The following is a 16,149-nucleotide window of genomic DNA, read 5'->3' as shown; positions in this document are numbered from 1 at the left end:
AGCTAAGAGAAACTAGCTTTACAACGTCTTAAAGTATGCAATCACGTCTAACTTGGCAAACCAAAATTCTAATTTGGCAAGCCAAGATGTGTGAATTGGATGTTGAATTACTGGTCCGGATAAGAAGCATATTAATTTAGGGTCACAATTACAACCCCGGGACTGTTAATAACATTCTCTGGGTCAAGAATAATTTGCTTGAGGGAAGGGAGAAGGGAGTTTCCGTTCAGTGTGCACTCCTCTGGGCCTCCTGTAAGAACATTATCCACAGTATACTTATTTCCGTTGTGCAGTTGTTAAAGTAAAATCTAACTTTGTAAAATGCTGAAGGAGGTTTTTAATTGCTGTAGTTTGATTCTATTACCTATTGCTGCCAAGGTCACAGCGCCCACCAACAGAAAGTAGAATCCAGACCTCTTGACACTACCCAGACCATCACATTTAGCTGATGTGAATTTCATGGTTAGAAATCCAAGCCAAGAACAAAACCCCTCGTTGCAATAGAAACATGAAGAAAAAATATCTTCTTTTACGATGATTTTTATTTCTGCAAAGAAACAGCCTCAGGTCCATAAACAGTACTTCCATCTTTATTTTTCACTATTATCAAGTGACTACACAAAAATGCATACTGTGAAAGGAGATAGAAAAATTTGATCCCAGCTCTAGGTAATAAATGTGCCACTCAAATGATTTTTTAGAGAGATGGGGTCCACCTGTATTGCTATTTAACTGCTTAGACTCACTTAAATTAGTTAGGATCACCGCCACAAGTAGAAGGGAGCAGTTGGAGTCAGGTTCTGAAAGGTTAGGTGACTTTCCAATTTTAATGTAAAATGTTGCTGCCATTGTACTGTAACAAACAATCACATTTTCTAGAAGGAAAACAATGCTTGTATCAAATTGGTTGTTCATCATAAAGAATTCCCTGCATCCTAGAACTAGGTTATTCTGGGAAACAGAGGATGTGGAGCGGGTTTTCCAAGTGGAAGTCTGGGCTACTCCATAGATTGCATGGTGGCCTAGCTTGGATCCTGTCTTAGGGCTGACCAGAAAATATCTCAAGTTTCTAGAGAACTCCATATAGGAAAGAGGGGAAAGTATTTTTTTACTTCTTCAAAAATATTTGTTGAGCCATTGATCTCTGCATATCAGTGTTCTAATTACTGAGGCACCACCTACCAAGCATTTTAATCCTGCAACAACCCTTCTAGGTAAGCGTATTCTAATTTTACAGATGAAGAATTTGAGGTGCAAAGAGGTTAAGTAACTTCTAGTTCCCTGAGCTAAAAAGGAGAGCCTAAATTTGTAACTTGTCTATCTGGATCAAATGTCTATGTTCTTTCTATTATGCATGGTATTCATATTTATACATGTATATACATATGCATAAGGGCACACATATATATGATATAGGATATGTATAATATATATCATAAATTAAATATTTGAAACATATTTATACTAAAAGTAATGGTAGTTCATCTAAAACTAAAATTTAATTAAGTGTCTTACATTCAGTCTGATAACCATAGGGTTGTAGTCTCCTCCTGGCTGGCAGGGAAGCAACAAGATGTCATCATGTTGCTCTAATTTTATTTCATGTTGGATTAGGACCCACCCATATGATTTCATTTTACCTTAATTACCTCATTATAAGCCGTACCTCCAAATACAGTTTCATTCTAAGGTGCTGGGGGTTAGGATTTCAACCTGTGAATTTTGGGGGATACAATTCGGCCCCCTAAAAGGCCGTACTAGACAAGAATGGGCCTTGAATCCAATGACTGAAGTGAAGACATCACAAGTCAAAGAATACCAAGGATTGCTGGCAACTACCGGACACGAGAGAGAGGCATGAAACAGTCTTCCTCTGGACCTCCAGAAGGAACCAACCCACTGAAGCTTTAATTTTGTACTTCGGTCTCCAGAAATGTGAGAGAATACATTTCTGTTGTTTTATGCCATCCAGCTTGTGGTACTTTGTTAGGTCAGCTCTGGGAAACAAATACAAAGTGCCGTGTTCAGTAGTGATTTGCAAAGAATGTTCAACAGAGGAGGCCACGGTGATGTGTCCCGTGTGGCACGGCCAGGATGGTATTCTGTGGGAGAGGATGCTGGGCCTGAGGAGCATGGAGGAGGAGACGTTCAGTGGAGCAGGAGAAGATAGGGAACCAGCCTGTACAAAGACACAGGCGCTTGACATGGTCTGTCCGGGTTGGAGAAAGGCTAGAATTGGATCATTTGAACTAACTTTAAAAATCAGTTGCACAGATCCATATTGAACTGCTGAAAGAGACCTTAGAGATTGCCATTGCACTCCTTATTTTAGGTATGTGGCTAACCTAATATCACCAACCAAATTAGTCAAAGAATTCAAGATAGGAATCCATTGTCGAAACCCTTGCCTGGCACCAGTGTTGGAGCCTAGCCTTCTCCTAAATGCATGTGCAGTGATTTTTATGGCACAGCAGGAGATCAGTACATGTTTACTGAAAAAAAAATTAACTGAATAAATAATATTGAATGGATTTTCAATGAATGAATAAGTCAGAGAGAAAATAATCTTGCCGCTGTCAAATTTTACCTTTTCCTTTCTTTAAATTCCAAATGTACTGAAAAAAGGACAAGAGTCTTCTCTTTTAAAAACGTTTATTAAGCATTGCTAGATGACGTTGCATGATGTATCACACACATCATGCGAGTAAACAGCACTCCACAGGAATCCATACAACAGCTCATACAGTGACAATAAAAACAGTTGATTCCCATTACAGTTTTCATCCAAGTAGAGTGTCATTATATCCTTCCATGAGATCTGATCTCATAATTAAGATTACCCTTCCATTCTAAAACAACCAACCAAAAACAATTAAAAAAAAAAAAAAAAAAAAGAAGCCCAACCACAACAAAAGGCCATAGGGACATGACCAAAAGTCCAAAATTTGACTCCAGAATATCACAAAGTATCCACCTTTTGAAAGATTTGCCCCTAAAATTTGTGTGATCTGACACTTGGGTTGTTTTTACTGCCAGCAGCAAGTGAGACTGTATTTGCTAACAAGGAGCAGTACACTGACACATATCCACTGAAAATTCTTGAGGTAATAGATTTTTAAATTTTACTGCTTAAAAAAAAAATCTGTTAATTTCCAAGTCCTGTCCAGCAGGACATATCTGTTGGCAGGAAGATTCTTTTCCTCTTTTTATCTTTGTCAAATATGTACACATATTTTCATATACAACCTGTGTCTTTGTCTTTTCTAAGCACATGATTTATTTTAATTATTCACCATACATTCATCAGGAAAAGTTCAATTATATACTATGATACATGAAGAATACAACAAAACCGGCTTTTTATATAAAGCTAACATAAAAGCAAAGACCAAGAAGAGCAAAATAACATTATACAAAATATCTTGGTATTGATAAAGCCCACTGTGAATGATTACATGTATATAGCCAAACACCATGTGGTTCCACATCTGTGTAGACGTAGATTACAAATAACATATTGCCAAAGACAAGCTGTAGGAAACACATCAAATTCCTGAAGCTCCATATATTTACTTTTATTTTTAATGCTTTTCTGTAAAGTAGTTTTGTCCTAATTGGAGCTATAAAGGCTGACAGCCATTCCAACCTACGTTTCAAATTTTAATAATCAGCATTCCTTTTTTTTTTGCAGTTTAAAAGTACATTTCAATAATAACGGCTTCAAATTATGATGTTTAATATCCTTTTAAAAAGTTCTTTAACTTAAAAATAAACACTGAATTTAAGAAAAATATATTGGCTAACCTGCTGTTCCAGAGATAATACAGTGGGTTAAGGTAGCAAATGCAGCCTATATACAAGACTAAAGATACACCGTCTCATCAGCACTTTAAATACAGGGGCCAAGGAACACTCACAAAAAATATATGGCTCTTTAGGTAAGAAATAAAGTCAAGTGAAAAAAATAAGGCACTAATAACATATATAAATGTTATATACTCTCATCACACAAAGCACCATATGGAAGGTTAAGGAAGTATACATTAGTGCTATTGGAAAAGGGAATTTATTCCCCATTCCTTACTTTCTTTTCAGTAATTAATGCATAAACATTGAAACGGTAGGGGGGGAAATTATATATTATACAAAAATCACAACTCATGGAGCCAACAGCAGGAAATATTCATTTGGAAATAAGCTGATTACTCTAACAATGTAAGAAGTTAAAGTCTTCGAATACTCCCTATTTTCCAACATTTTCACCTCAATGGGATTTGTTACTTCCTAGTCCAATTCTCTTTCAGGGATCTCTACATAATATTACGATCTAGTTTCTCATTTTATTTCTCCTGCCTCTTTAAAAAAATATACTCAAAATAGTTTCCTCCACATAGTTTTATGAATACCAAAGTTAATAGTATGACAAATGAAATGTAGAAAAAGTTAAAAAATAAAACCACATACACATTTTCCAATATCATTGAAAGAGAAAATCTCTTTTCAGCTAGGCTCATTTTAAACATGAGAAATATTGTAATTTATATTACCTGGAAATTGGCTACAAATTTTACAGAAAACAAAAAATACACAATTTAATGAAATGATGGACAAGATCATTAGAAACCACTAGTGAGAGTAGTTCATTTTAAAATTCAGAAATTTCTTCTCCCTTGCTATTGTTCATGAGAATATAATTAAAATGGGACATATTATGATAATTCGAATGGGAAATGGCTATATCTAGAGCTGTAATTTCTGAATATATAGCAATAACAGATTAAACAGTGAAATTTATTTCTTTTTAGCATTTTACACTCTTTTGAAAAAAGAGAATATGAATAATTTAATTGCCCCATAGTTTTGCGATATACACATATAAATATTTGTTTCATGAATATATCTCATGCCCAATTTTATTTAAAATAAAAGCAAAACCAACTTGTAGTTTCTTAATAATATATTAACATTTTAATGCCACTGTTGTGTTCCTTCTACAGATTATTTCTCTGATCTTTCAGAATTTACTACTTATTAATAATTGATTTCAAATAAGCAACAAGTTTGCCAATTAATTTTTACATTAAAAATCTGTAAGATGTTGTTCTTGTCAAAGTACATGGTAATGTGCATATATAAACCAATTACTGTTCTGGGTCATAAGAAATATGATTGGTCTATTCTTTTCAATGCCATATACAGAATTTTAATTATGATGAAAATGTTCTAATAACAAAATTAAAGCATTGCCATATGATACTTAAAAAAGGGGCCTGAGGGAAAATGTTTGTAGTCTGCTGATAAAAACTCATGATACTTCGTCTAGAATTTTCTTTATAAAGCACACCTATTTGTTAAAAATTAAAAAATTCGAATATATTATATAAAACATTTAGATAGTTTTTACTTGAAAGAAGCAGTTAAAGTATATTTGGACATAGAGGAAATAATATGTTAATGAAAAAATATTATTTTTAAGAATTTGACTGGACTATTGAGACAATTTCATTAGGTGAATACCTAACAACTTTCCAGGAACTGATGATCAACAACACAGGATCTCAGCTAGAAGGAGAAATCGGAAATAACATTATTTCAACAATTACTGGGGCCCTTAACACCCAAGTTTGACTTTCCCTTGGACTCTTCCATAACATATACCCAACCTATGCTAAATATACCTGAATGTTACTTATACCTAAATCGTATCACTGAAGATGTTGAACATTTGCAAATGACAAATGGTTTCTCTAGAATAAGGCTAATGTCACGTACATTCAATGTTACTACTTTATATTATCAAAATGTCTAACAATGTTCACGGAGTATGAACCCGTGCTCAAATCTTATATACAAATGCTATACTACTAAAAGCCAGCCCCAAGTCCAAGCTGTAGGACTTTTTGCTGACACAAAGACCCAAAACCAGACACGTGGCCATTTTGGATGAATCATAAATGACTTGGGATCAGGTCTGATGAATATCCACATGCGCTCTCTGTCCAATTAATAAGCAAACACAACACTGACTTTACAGCATTCATGAAGCAATTTCTGAAGCTTGGTCTTAGAGTATTATAGGCTCTCTGATCCAACTGACATCTTCTGTTCATTTTATTTCTTGTCAGAGGGCTAGGCAGGGGTCTCCAAATCACAACAAGAAGAGGGGTGCTCCTCACATATTTCAATTTACAAAGTATGCCAAGGTGAATTTACTACCAGAGCCAAACCTTTCAGAATTTGAATTTCATTTCACTAGTCAACAGAGTTAATGGTGAGATGGAATTTAATCCACAGTTGGCCAAGACGGGAAGGGGACAGAAGAGGGAAAAACCTAGATTACTAGGAAATCTAAAGAAAACGGGAACTTCATGTTGAAGTATATGAGCATTACTTCAAAAACAGGGAAGAAAGTCACTTAATAATGACAGTGACAAAAATAAAACAGTGACAAAAATGTGGGATAAACGTGGAAAACAAAAAATATTTTCTATGCCAGTAAGTCTGTATGATTTAAGTGCTGCAGAGTTAAATATACCTAATTAAATTTCTTTTATAAGCTGAAAGGAAGTGACAAAAAAAGAGGCAGTGGTAATATTTTGTGTATTTAAAAAATATTTTTTTTGTCTTTAAAGTAATATTATTCTCAAAAGTCACTTTTTTAGCCAAAACATAAATAAAAATTAAAAAGAATATAGATCGTGATACGCATAATTACATCCTTCTATAATTGGCAATCAGTACCAGGATCTAAGAGCTGTGCAATTTATGACGGCTTCAGCTAATGCTCCAAACAGACAATTACAAGTCTCACACTATGTGACTCTCTACTTCTTGGATTTCGATAAAGTCGGCTAAAGTACTACTCTCGTAACAGGGATCTACAGTAGCAGTCCCACATTCACAATTGGCTATGAAATGTGTATTAGCCCCATCCTCAAACCCAGAGTTATAAAGAAGCTCTACAGCATTTCTCCTTTGAGGATTTGCATCATTGGTTTGCATTTGAAAAGGTCACATTTCACAATCCTGAATAAATCCCAAAGTTTAGAACTCTGGTTCAGACCACGCATTAATGCTTCTCTAAAGTTATTTCAGTTTTATTATATAATTTAGATGTATGTATTAAAAATGGGATTTTGCAACTTATTTTCCAGAGGAAGGAGATCATAATTAAATTACAGAAATTTAAAAAAATAATGCTCAAGGTGGCTGTTGGTGATAGTTTTGATTTACTACGTTTCTAGCCAGTGGAATTTTTATAGTTTTCATGAAAAATGAAAATGAAGTTAAAATGCCGTAGAAGTGAACTTAAGATTTTAACAAACATTACAGCTAGGTTATTAGGTAACATTTATTAATTACCTGTTACGTTTGAGCTCCTGATATCAATTTTTAGAATTAGTATAATTTCAGGAACTTAGCTATGTTTTTTTTTTTTGAGGATGTTTTACTTGCTTTAAATTTTTGGCTCTGATTTCTACCCTCCTCCTCACCCCAAATTTAAAGAGGTGACTTATATTTACTAATACTGTCATTCTACTGTCTCCATCAAAATATATGTAACCCCTTCTTTAATTCTGTCAAATTACTTAAATGGCACAAGTATTTTAAAGTGCATTATTGAATTTTAAGGCTATATTTATAATAGACATTAACACAAAACAATAAAGCTGACAACAAGAAAAATTACTTTCAATAACTCGGATAGATTTCAGCAGCAGGTAAAAAAAGATATGCATGTAATCCATTGTAAAGACTCACATTAAGGCATATGGGCAGTTTGCTATAAAATTAAAAAATAAAATGGCTTTTGGCATGATTTAAAAAAATTGTACTTAATGAAGGATGTCAATCTCATTTAGGCCACTAGCTTTTTCTATAATTATAAATTTAACAGGCAGCATAAAGTCAAATGTTAAACACAACTGCGATGTTTGACAAGGGAGAAGCTGGATCAATGTCTTGGCAGATGGACTTAATTTGACGAAGCTCAAGAAGGGATATTGATGGTTTGCACGTGCCAGAGCGAGCTTTTCACCTGTCTCATTTTTCCTCCTCTTTTGCAGTGAAGAGGAGCTAATTAGAGTCAGCAGAGGAATGGAGAAAAGCCAGACTGACTGGACAAGATTACAGTGGTTTGATGATATTTTAGGGGAGCCAGGGGCCATATATTTGGGTGGTAGGACTGAATGATAAAGGCTCAGCTAGGGGTTTGGGGCTCAAGAGATGGCGGGTGGCAGAGGACAGGCCATTTCCAGATAGGCACCGCTGAATCCTGATACCACAGTCCAGAAAGCACAGTGAGAGATAACAAGGTTGTGATCTTGTTGTGTTTAATTATCTTTGATTGCTTTCCTGTCTCTTCTATCTTTAGGATCAATAGCACCTATCAGAAAATCAAAGTGGTGGCAACAAGCGGTTGCTTGTACCAAAAGGTTTGACCCTTCTTCTCTTCTTAACTCCACACGCAGAACGTCTTAGGAAGCTTCTGGGATTCTTCACAAAATGAGTGTTTCATGTTCTTCCAGACTTATAAGCATCCCAACAAACTACCAAACCTTACAAATAATCAGATTTATTTTTTGTAGATGACTGCGATCATTCATGATTTCCAATATATTGCTTCCTATTTCTCACAATGGCATAATTAAGTTCCTTTGTGGTGCAACATGCATGAACATGGATAGTGTTTTAAAAATGTGCCAAACATTATCAGTTTAGCTATTTCCTTTAAATCCCTCAAATTTTAAAAAGGGGCAATCCAAATATCAATGGATCTTATAGGCATCCCACATTATCTTATAGACATCTCATTGCATTTTCTTTATTGGAATAAGATGGACTTTCCTTTATGAGTTTTGGCCACATATTTATTTGGCTAATCAAGCAGGAGGGAAATTATCCTGCAAAAGATGCTTTTCTTTAAAAACTCCCACATAATCTTTCTTTTTCTCCAAGAAAAGGGTCTCAAATATATGGTTTCATTCACTGAAAACACAGTAAAATTTTATTACAAATATCTTATAAAAAACAAATTTCAAAAGTTATGGAAATGTGTACATAAAGTGATAAAAATATATGTAAAAGTTCTTCGCTGATGCTTTGTACTAGAGAAGTAAAAACAATCTCGATGTCCATTCAATAGGGACTAATTAAGTAAAGGATAGCCCCACAATGGAATATGTAGTAATTTACAAAAGAATGAGGTAACTCTATTTAAACACTTATGGAAAGGTGTCTACTAATGTATAAGTGAAAAATAGTCATAGAACATTAAGACTACTATTCTATTTGTATAAAACTAATACACACGGACATATACAAACACACATATATTTGCAGAAAGTTTCTGGAAGGATGCATATCAAAACATTAACAGTGGTTACCCCTAGAAAATAAGGGGTGGGGCAGAGAAGATGAATTTGTATTTTATAATTTTATAGGGTTTGATTTTTTTTAAAGGAGTATATATTACATTTAAAATAAAAAGTGACAAGCTTTGGATAGAATGCTATTTATTTTATGTGTATGCTTCTTCTTCTAAAGTAGCTTTTAGAATTTATCCCAAAAGTTACTACTGTTTTACGTTCAATGTTGGCACCAACATATAAATAATCCTTCTTATTTTCTTCTTTCTTTTTAAGATCTTGACAATACTTAGTAAAAACGTTTACAAATTACTATTTTAAGTCACTATCAGGGAAAAGCCCAATATATACCAACTTTGAAAGAGAAAAATGCATACATTAATTTTAAAAAAATCTATGAAATAGAAAAATGAAAATCCTGTGCAACACTGTGTACAGTATCTCAAGCATTGGTGAAAGAGCCTTCACTGATAACAGACACCAGTTTGTAGCTGGGAAATTGGAACGTTTCTAAATAATATAAAAGTATCTCCAAAAGATAAGTTATTCAAAGGAAGGAATAAAAATCCCTGAGTAGGTCAAAGACAAGAGATACAGTAACCTAAGAAAATAGATTATCTAAGACCAGAGAGTATATTATTTAGCCAGTTGGTATATATGTATGTGGCATTTGTATTTATATGCAGCTAAGGAAATATATATGTGTGTATGTAGGATTACATATATATATATACACACACATGATACATACACATATCCACTAGATTTAAAATTCATAACATTCACATATTGTCAAGCTAACACCTAAGTCCAGAAAAAATGAATTTACAAAAATTAAGCACTTTTATGACAGAATGACAAGGATTTAGGATAGGAATTTTCATTCTCGTTTTAATACTGGAGCAGATACAATAGGCACTCAAAATTATTTCTTTGATGGATGGATGGATGGATGGATGGATGGATGAATGGTAAGATGAATTCGTGAAATTAGAGCATCACTTTTTCTTGCAGCATGTCATGCTTTAGAAATATGCCATTGTAGAGTCATAAATGGCACCCTCTCCTCTACCTGAACATAGACTAGTCCAGAAATTGCAGGATAGCTATTCTGAGTGTTACTCAGAGGGGGTGGAATTGTGCTAGCTCATTATCCATGCAAGCAAACTTCACTATCATGGACTTTTTAGGCCTAATAAAAATGATAAGTACTTTTCTATTTCAGAGCCCAAGACAAACTATCCATGTTAATGCATGTTTTATCACAGAATTTATTATGATTCAGATAAGGCTGCTGACAAATAATGCTACATTGATGCAGACGGGTAATTCTAAGGATTTGGAGATAAGCACAAACTTCAGACTTCTTAGGGGTCTTTACCCATTATTCTGATGAACTTTCATGATGAAAACAAAGGAATAACATAGCTCAGTTGCTCATCCTTGTCTACTTTTTAAAGACATCTCAGTTTGGTAAAACTTCCTGAAGATATTTCCTTCATTTTTCCAAAACTGTTTCTATTTCAGAAAAACCCATGAACACAAAAAGTTGTGTTTTCAAATGACTCCATCCATAAAGATATCAACACATTTAATAGTATTTGAGCAGTAAGCATAAGAAAAACCCTTCAAAACTGTATTTTTTTAAATGAAAATCTTGGGGACTGTTAAAAAGATAAAAAAGAGAAAGAGAGAGAGAAAGAGAGCTGAGGGTAGTGGGTGGGGTTACCAATACTATCACAACTTGACCTAAAGCAGAATTATCTGTAATTACAAGTTGATTAAAAAATTAAAACAGTGATTTGTTTAAAGGCTTAAGCAGTTTTTGCTACAGCGAATTTGTTTTTTAAACTAAATAATCCCATCTGAAGGATTTGTTCATTTAGTAAAGCATGTATGCCAAAATATAAGATCTGAAAAGACTGAACATTCTGGCCTGGAGAATTTCCTAAAAGCAGCCTATCAGTTTCATCAGTTAATAAAATTTGATGATCTTTGAGGTGACCTTGCACAAATTTCTGGTATGTGTGTGTGTGTGTGTGTGTGTGTGTGTGTGTGTGTGTTGAGTGTGAGAGTGAGAGAGAGAAAGAGAGAGAGAGCAAGGAATAGAAAGGGTCAACATCAAAATAGACTGTTGTCTACATTGACTTTAATTCAGCATATTACCAAAATATGCCCAGAAAGGAACGGTCCTCTTTAAATACGTCTATGAAAAAATGGAAAAATAGTGTAGAGGCATAGAAGTTGACAGATACAAGGTTATTGGACCTAGTTTTAATACAGATACTTATATTCACACACATTCACACCCCTGCACATATACACTTTAGTAACTCATGATTCTTCTCAGTAATTTTGTTTCATTAGTTCCCTTTTGGGCATTGAGATTTCTAACAATTACAGCATCCAAAGGATGGAGGAATTATACTGCTTGGGCCCCAGGTAAAAACAGGTGCATATGGTGAGCCTTCATCTTCTGAAAAGTGGCCTCGCTTGTTTGTACAGGTGGGATGATTTCAGCTATTCACACCAAGTCTCAGAAGAGGGCCTGCAAGGAGGTTTAGGTACAAAGAGGGTCCAAACAACGCTTAAGAGAGGCATGCTCAGACAATTCTGAGGATAACTGGTTCTTAATTAAAATATTTTCTTCCAAGAACCAGTAAGAAGGTCAGAGCTATGATACAGATATTTATAGTCTATGAAAGTGACCATTTTTCAAAAGCAGCAAACTGTATAAGGAAAGGACAGGATACCATGTAGGGAGTGCACCGGCACGAGAGGCATTGTGGCTTGCAGAGAACCACAGGGAGATGGGACAGGACGCAGTGTTTCTCAAGATGTGACTCTCCGATGAGTGTGCCATTCTGTGTGGCTCCTACCCGGCCTGGCCTAGTTACATGAAATCATCCGCATTTTACCAGTGCATTCCTGTCCGTGATCTCTTTCTCTGTTTTTTACAAAGGCAATAGATAGGAAATACAAATAAACCTGAGGGGGAAAAAGACAAAAACAAATTAGGAGGAGAAGCATTTAGGTTTACATAGTTGAACAGTTCCCACTTTCCATTTTTTGTCTTGCAGTCTTTTACAAATAATCGCCATTTAGCAATGCATACAGATGAACAGGGGGGAGATACCTATGTCATGAAGTGTTCTTTACTCCTGTAAGATTTCATTCCATGTTAGTTCTCTGTGGTTCTCTCCTCCTTCTAAGAGCCTCTATGACACCAGTTTGAACATGGAATTGTGTTTTCTGTCAAAATATCTAATCCTAGGTTTGACTTCTTTACTATCCCTAGTTGCATCATTTGCAGCCTGATAGAACACTTTGGTTTCAGGCAGGATAGCACATGGGCCATAGAGCCAAATGCCAGGTTCAATTCCTGGTTCTTCTTCAATTCCACATATGAAGTCCTAGTAAGCCTGGTTTCCTCCACCATTAAATGTAAATAGTAACATTATCCACCTCCTAAAGTCCTTCCTAGATTGTAAGGACTTGAATGCCAGTTACTTTATAATTCTATGTGTCCTGTACATGTAAATTGCTTGCTAAATAGAACTTCACATATGAACATTTGTTTTATTTAGAATAGAAAAAAGAAATCCCGACTACTATGCGGGGAACAGTCATCAAAACAATCTCTATCTATAGCGCTGAATTTAAAATTCTCTAAAGCAATGGTTCTCAAAGTGTGGTCCCTGGACTGGCAGCATCAGCGTCACCCGTTCTCAGATCTAGAAATCCATGGGCCCTGCCCTGGTACGGAATCAGAAACTGAGGGTAGAAACCAGCAACCTGTGTTTTAATCAGTCCTCAAGGTTATTCTACAGCATGCACTGCTCTAAAACACGTATGTCAATATACTTGTATGAATAAAATTATACAAATCACTCATCCATTTTCCATTTGCCAGTGCTGTGGTCTATGTTGGGTATCAGTTCCCATCCACATTGAAGGTATCTTTTTTTCGCCAAGGGACCCTTTTACTAGAACAGCCCAATTACCCAAGGGTATACCAGAGTCCTTTTCCTTCATGCTCCAACCTAAACTCAGAATCGGAAAATCTAGGTTCTAGTCCACTACACTCTTTTATTAAAATATTAGTTGTATTAACTTTGGTATTGAAAGGGGATCAACAATGCTTTATAAAATACACGAATCAAGGTCTTTATAGACCGCAGAAGTGTCACGCAAATACACCCTACATGAAACACACTCTTCTGAATCTATAAACCTTACAATGATTGTTTATCTAAGGCAGGCATGGGACAGTTACATCCACTTAGTAACTGACTCATATTATTACATTTACACTCATATTCTCTCTCTGCCACTTAGGAAATTATAATTTCAGGATATGTTAAGTGTTTCTTACCGATTACAACTGCTATGGCCCCTAGTGCTAATCCCAAGACCAGGATTAGAGGTGCAACGAATAATTTTCCAGCTGGAAAACAAAAGGCAAAACCATTTAGAGTCTTAAAACTAATGTATCCAACAATTTCAGCATGCTTTTCAAAACCACGGAGTATATTGTTTTTTTGAGAAGTCTGATTATAATTAAGGCAAATATTTCTCTTAGGAAATGTATCAGGTGTAGAACAAACATACTTATGTAAATTCAGTAACTCCACAGAAGTCCTGGGCACATTAGTCAAACATTTCATAAATCACTGAAACTTTATAACCAAAAAAAAAAAAAAAAAAAAAAATCCAAAGTTCTGGCTCACTTTCTCCTACCAGGACCAGTCATCTTTGTGCTTTTCCTTTAGATCTCTTTCATTTTCATTTTTCAAGATTCTGAAAGATCAACAAAGGAATGACACATTCTGGGTTGGCAGGAGAAAATCTAATTAGTTCGCAAAATGGAAAGCTAACAGGTGCTACAGAGGGCTTACCTCCAAGCCCATATCTGAAAAAGTGACTGACTTACTTCCTGGGTCCAAAGAAAAGTAATAATACAAATACCTAGCCGACTGAACTATAACTGGGATGCTTGAATATTGTTAGAGGGGCACCCGGATGACTTGGGTGGTTAAGTGTCCGACTCTTGGTTTCAGCTCAGGTCATGATCTCAGGGTCCTGGGATGGAGCCCCGTATTCCCCTCTGCACTCAGTGGGGAATCTGCATGAGGATTCTCTCTCTCTCCCCCACCCCCTGCTCTCTCTCTCTCTCTAATACATAAATATCTCTAAAAATATAAATAAATAAATGAATATCATTAGAGAAAATTACTAATAAACATACAGTACATTGAAGGTTATTCAAGCGAATCATTTTAATAAGTTCAGAGAGCAAACTGACACTGATGTGCCAGAGGGGATGGGGGAGGTGGGAGGTGGGATGGGCAAAATGGGTGAACGGGAGAGGGTTATATAGGCTTTCAGTTATGGGATGAATTAAGTCACAGGAATAAAAGGCACAGCAATGGGGCATATAGTCAGTGATACCTGTCAGAGCGTTGTATGGTGGCAGGTGGCAGCTACGCATGTGGTGAGCACAGCATAAGGTACAGAGAGACTGAATCACTATGTCATACACATGAAACTGATGTGACGTTGTGTGTCAACTGTAACCAAAAGGCTTTTAAAAAATAAATTGGAAGGCCTGCATTGGTCCCAGGGAAAAAGTAAAATAAAATGTGAGAGAGAGGAAAAAAAGGAAGCAGTGATAAGAAAGCTAAACGCTTCACGATGCCAAAGGATGGCATCAACCAGCACTTTCTTCCTAAATAAATACCTGAGCAGTGATCAAGTACTAGTTCTGTTTAAATGGGGCGCAGAGCTCAGTCAGCATTACACTAACTTTGAAAGGCGCTAGCACACAAAAAGAGAGGATTGTAGTTAACATCTTGTGTAGTGATCTTGATCCAAAGGCACGTGACCCGGTGGTACGGGGGCACAAGGCCAAAACAGCAGGAGACGGCAAGGAACAGAGGAGCTTGGCCTTGTGGGGACGAACCAGCAACACTACTCGACAAAGTAAGGGCAGTAATTTGGAATAAGCAATTCCATAAAAGAGAAACACAAGCCTGCCATTTGTTGGAAGTTCGTCAAAATATCAACTTTTTAAATTTTTTTATGCTGAAGGAATGGTCTTTGGAACCATGACCAGAGAGAAAATTCTGTCTTTGATATCTAATTTAAAAAAATCACTTTTTAATTGACACAATGTCGAACCATGGGTTTTGTTTATGTTTTTATTTATTTATTTATTTATTTTGCCAATGACAGGATCCAATGAAGTAATACGAAATCCTATCGAACAATGACATTTTCTACATTCTGAAAGCTATGCTTAAGAGTTTAGAATGTACTGGCTTGCATATTTTATTTTTTTAAAGATTAATTTATTTGCAAGAAAGAGAAAAAGAGAAAGAGAGCAGGGAGAGGGGCAGAGGGAGAGGGAGAAGCAGACTCCTCCCCGAGCAGGACACACTGCAGGGCTTCAGCCCAGGACCCTGAGGTCATGACCTGAGCTGAAACCAAGAGTCGGACATGTAACCGACTGAACCCCTCAGACACCTCCAGCCTGCATATTTTATTTTTCAAAAAATTTATTTATTTATTTATTTATTTATTTATTTATTTATATTTTATTTATTTATTCATGAGAGACACAGGGAGAGAGAGAGGCAGAGGGAGAAGCAGGCTCCATGCAGGGAGCCCGACGTGGGACTCGGTCCTGGGTCCCCAGGATCACACCCTGGGCTGAAGGCAGGCGCCAAACCGCTGAGCCACCCAGGGATCCCAAGTCTGCATATTTTAAAGGAATCTGTTT

At 35.8% G+C, this 16,149-nt stretch overlaps 1 protein-coding gene across 1 annotated transcript in view; it reads right to left on the bottom strand.

The window, feature by feature from the left end:
- Nucleotides 1-2,635: 2,635 nt before the first annotated feature.
- RNF217 (ring finger protein 217) overlaps nt 2,636-16,149 on the bottom strand; it is a 131,067-nt gene continuing 117,553 nt past the window's right edge. Inside the window, 2 exon segments of the mRNA XM_055310140.1 lie at nt 2,636-12,356; nt 13,744-13,815. Of these exon segments, the coding sequence (XP_055166115.1) occupies nt 12,283-12,356; nt 13,744-13,815 (146 nt within the window). The 3' untranslated portion in view covers nt 2,636-12,282.

Source organism: Nyctereutes procyonoides, unplaced genomic scaffold, assembly GCF_905146905.1.
Source record: "Nyctereutes procyonoides isolate TBG_1078 unplaced genomic scaffold, NYPRO_anot_genome, whole genome shotgun sequence".
NCBI lineage: Eukaryota > Metazoa > Chordata > Mammalia > Carnivora > Canidae > Nyctereutes > Nyctereutes procyonoides.
The sequence above is the reverse complement of the archived record's forward strand: the minus strand, read 5'-3'. Positions and strand labels throughout refer to the sequence as shown.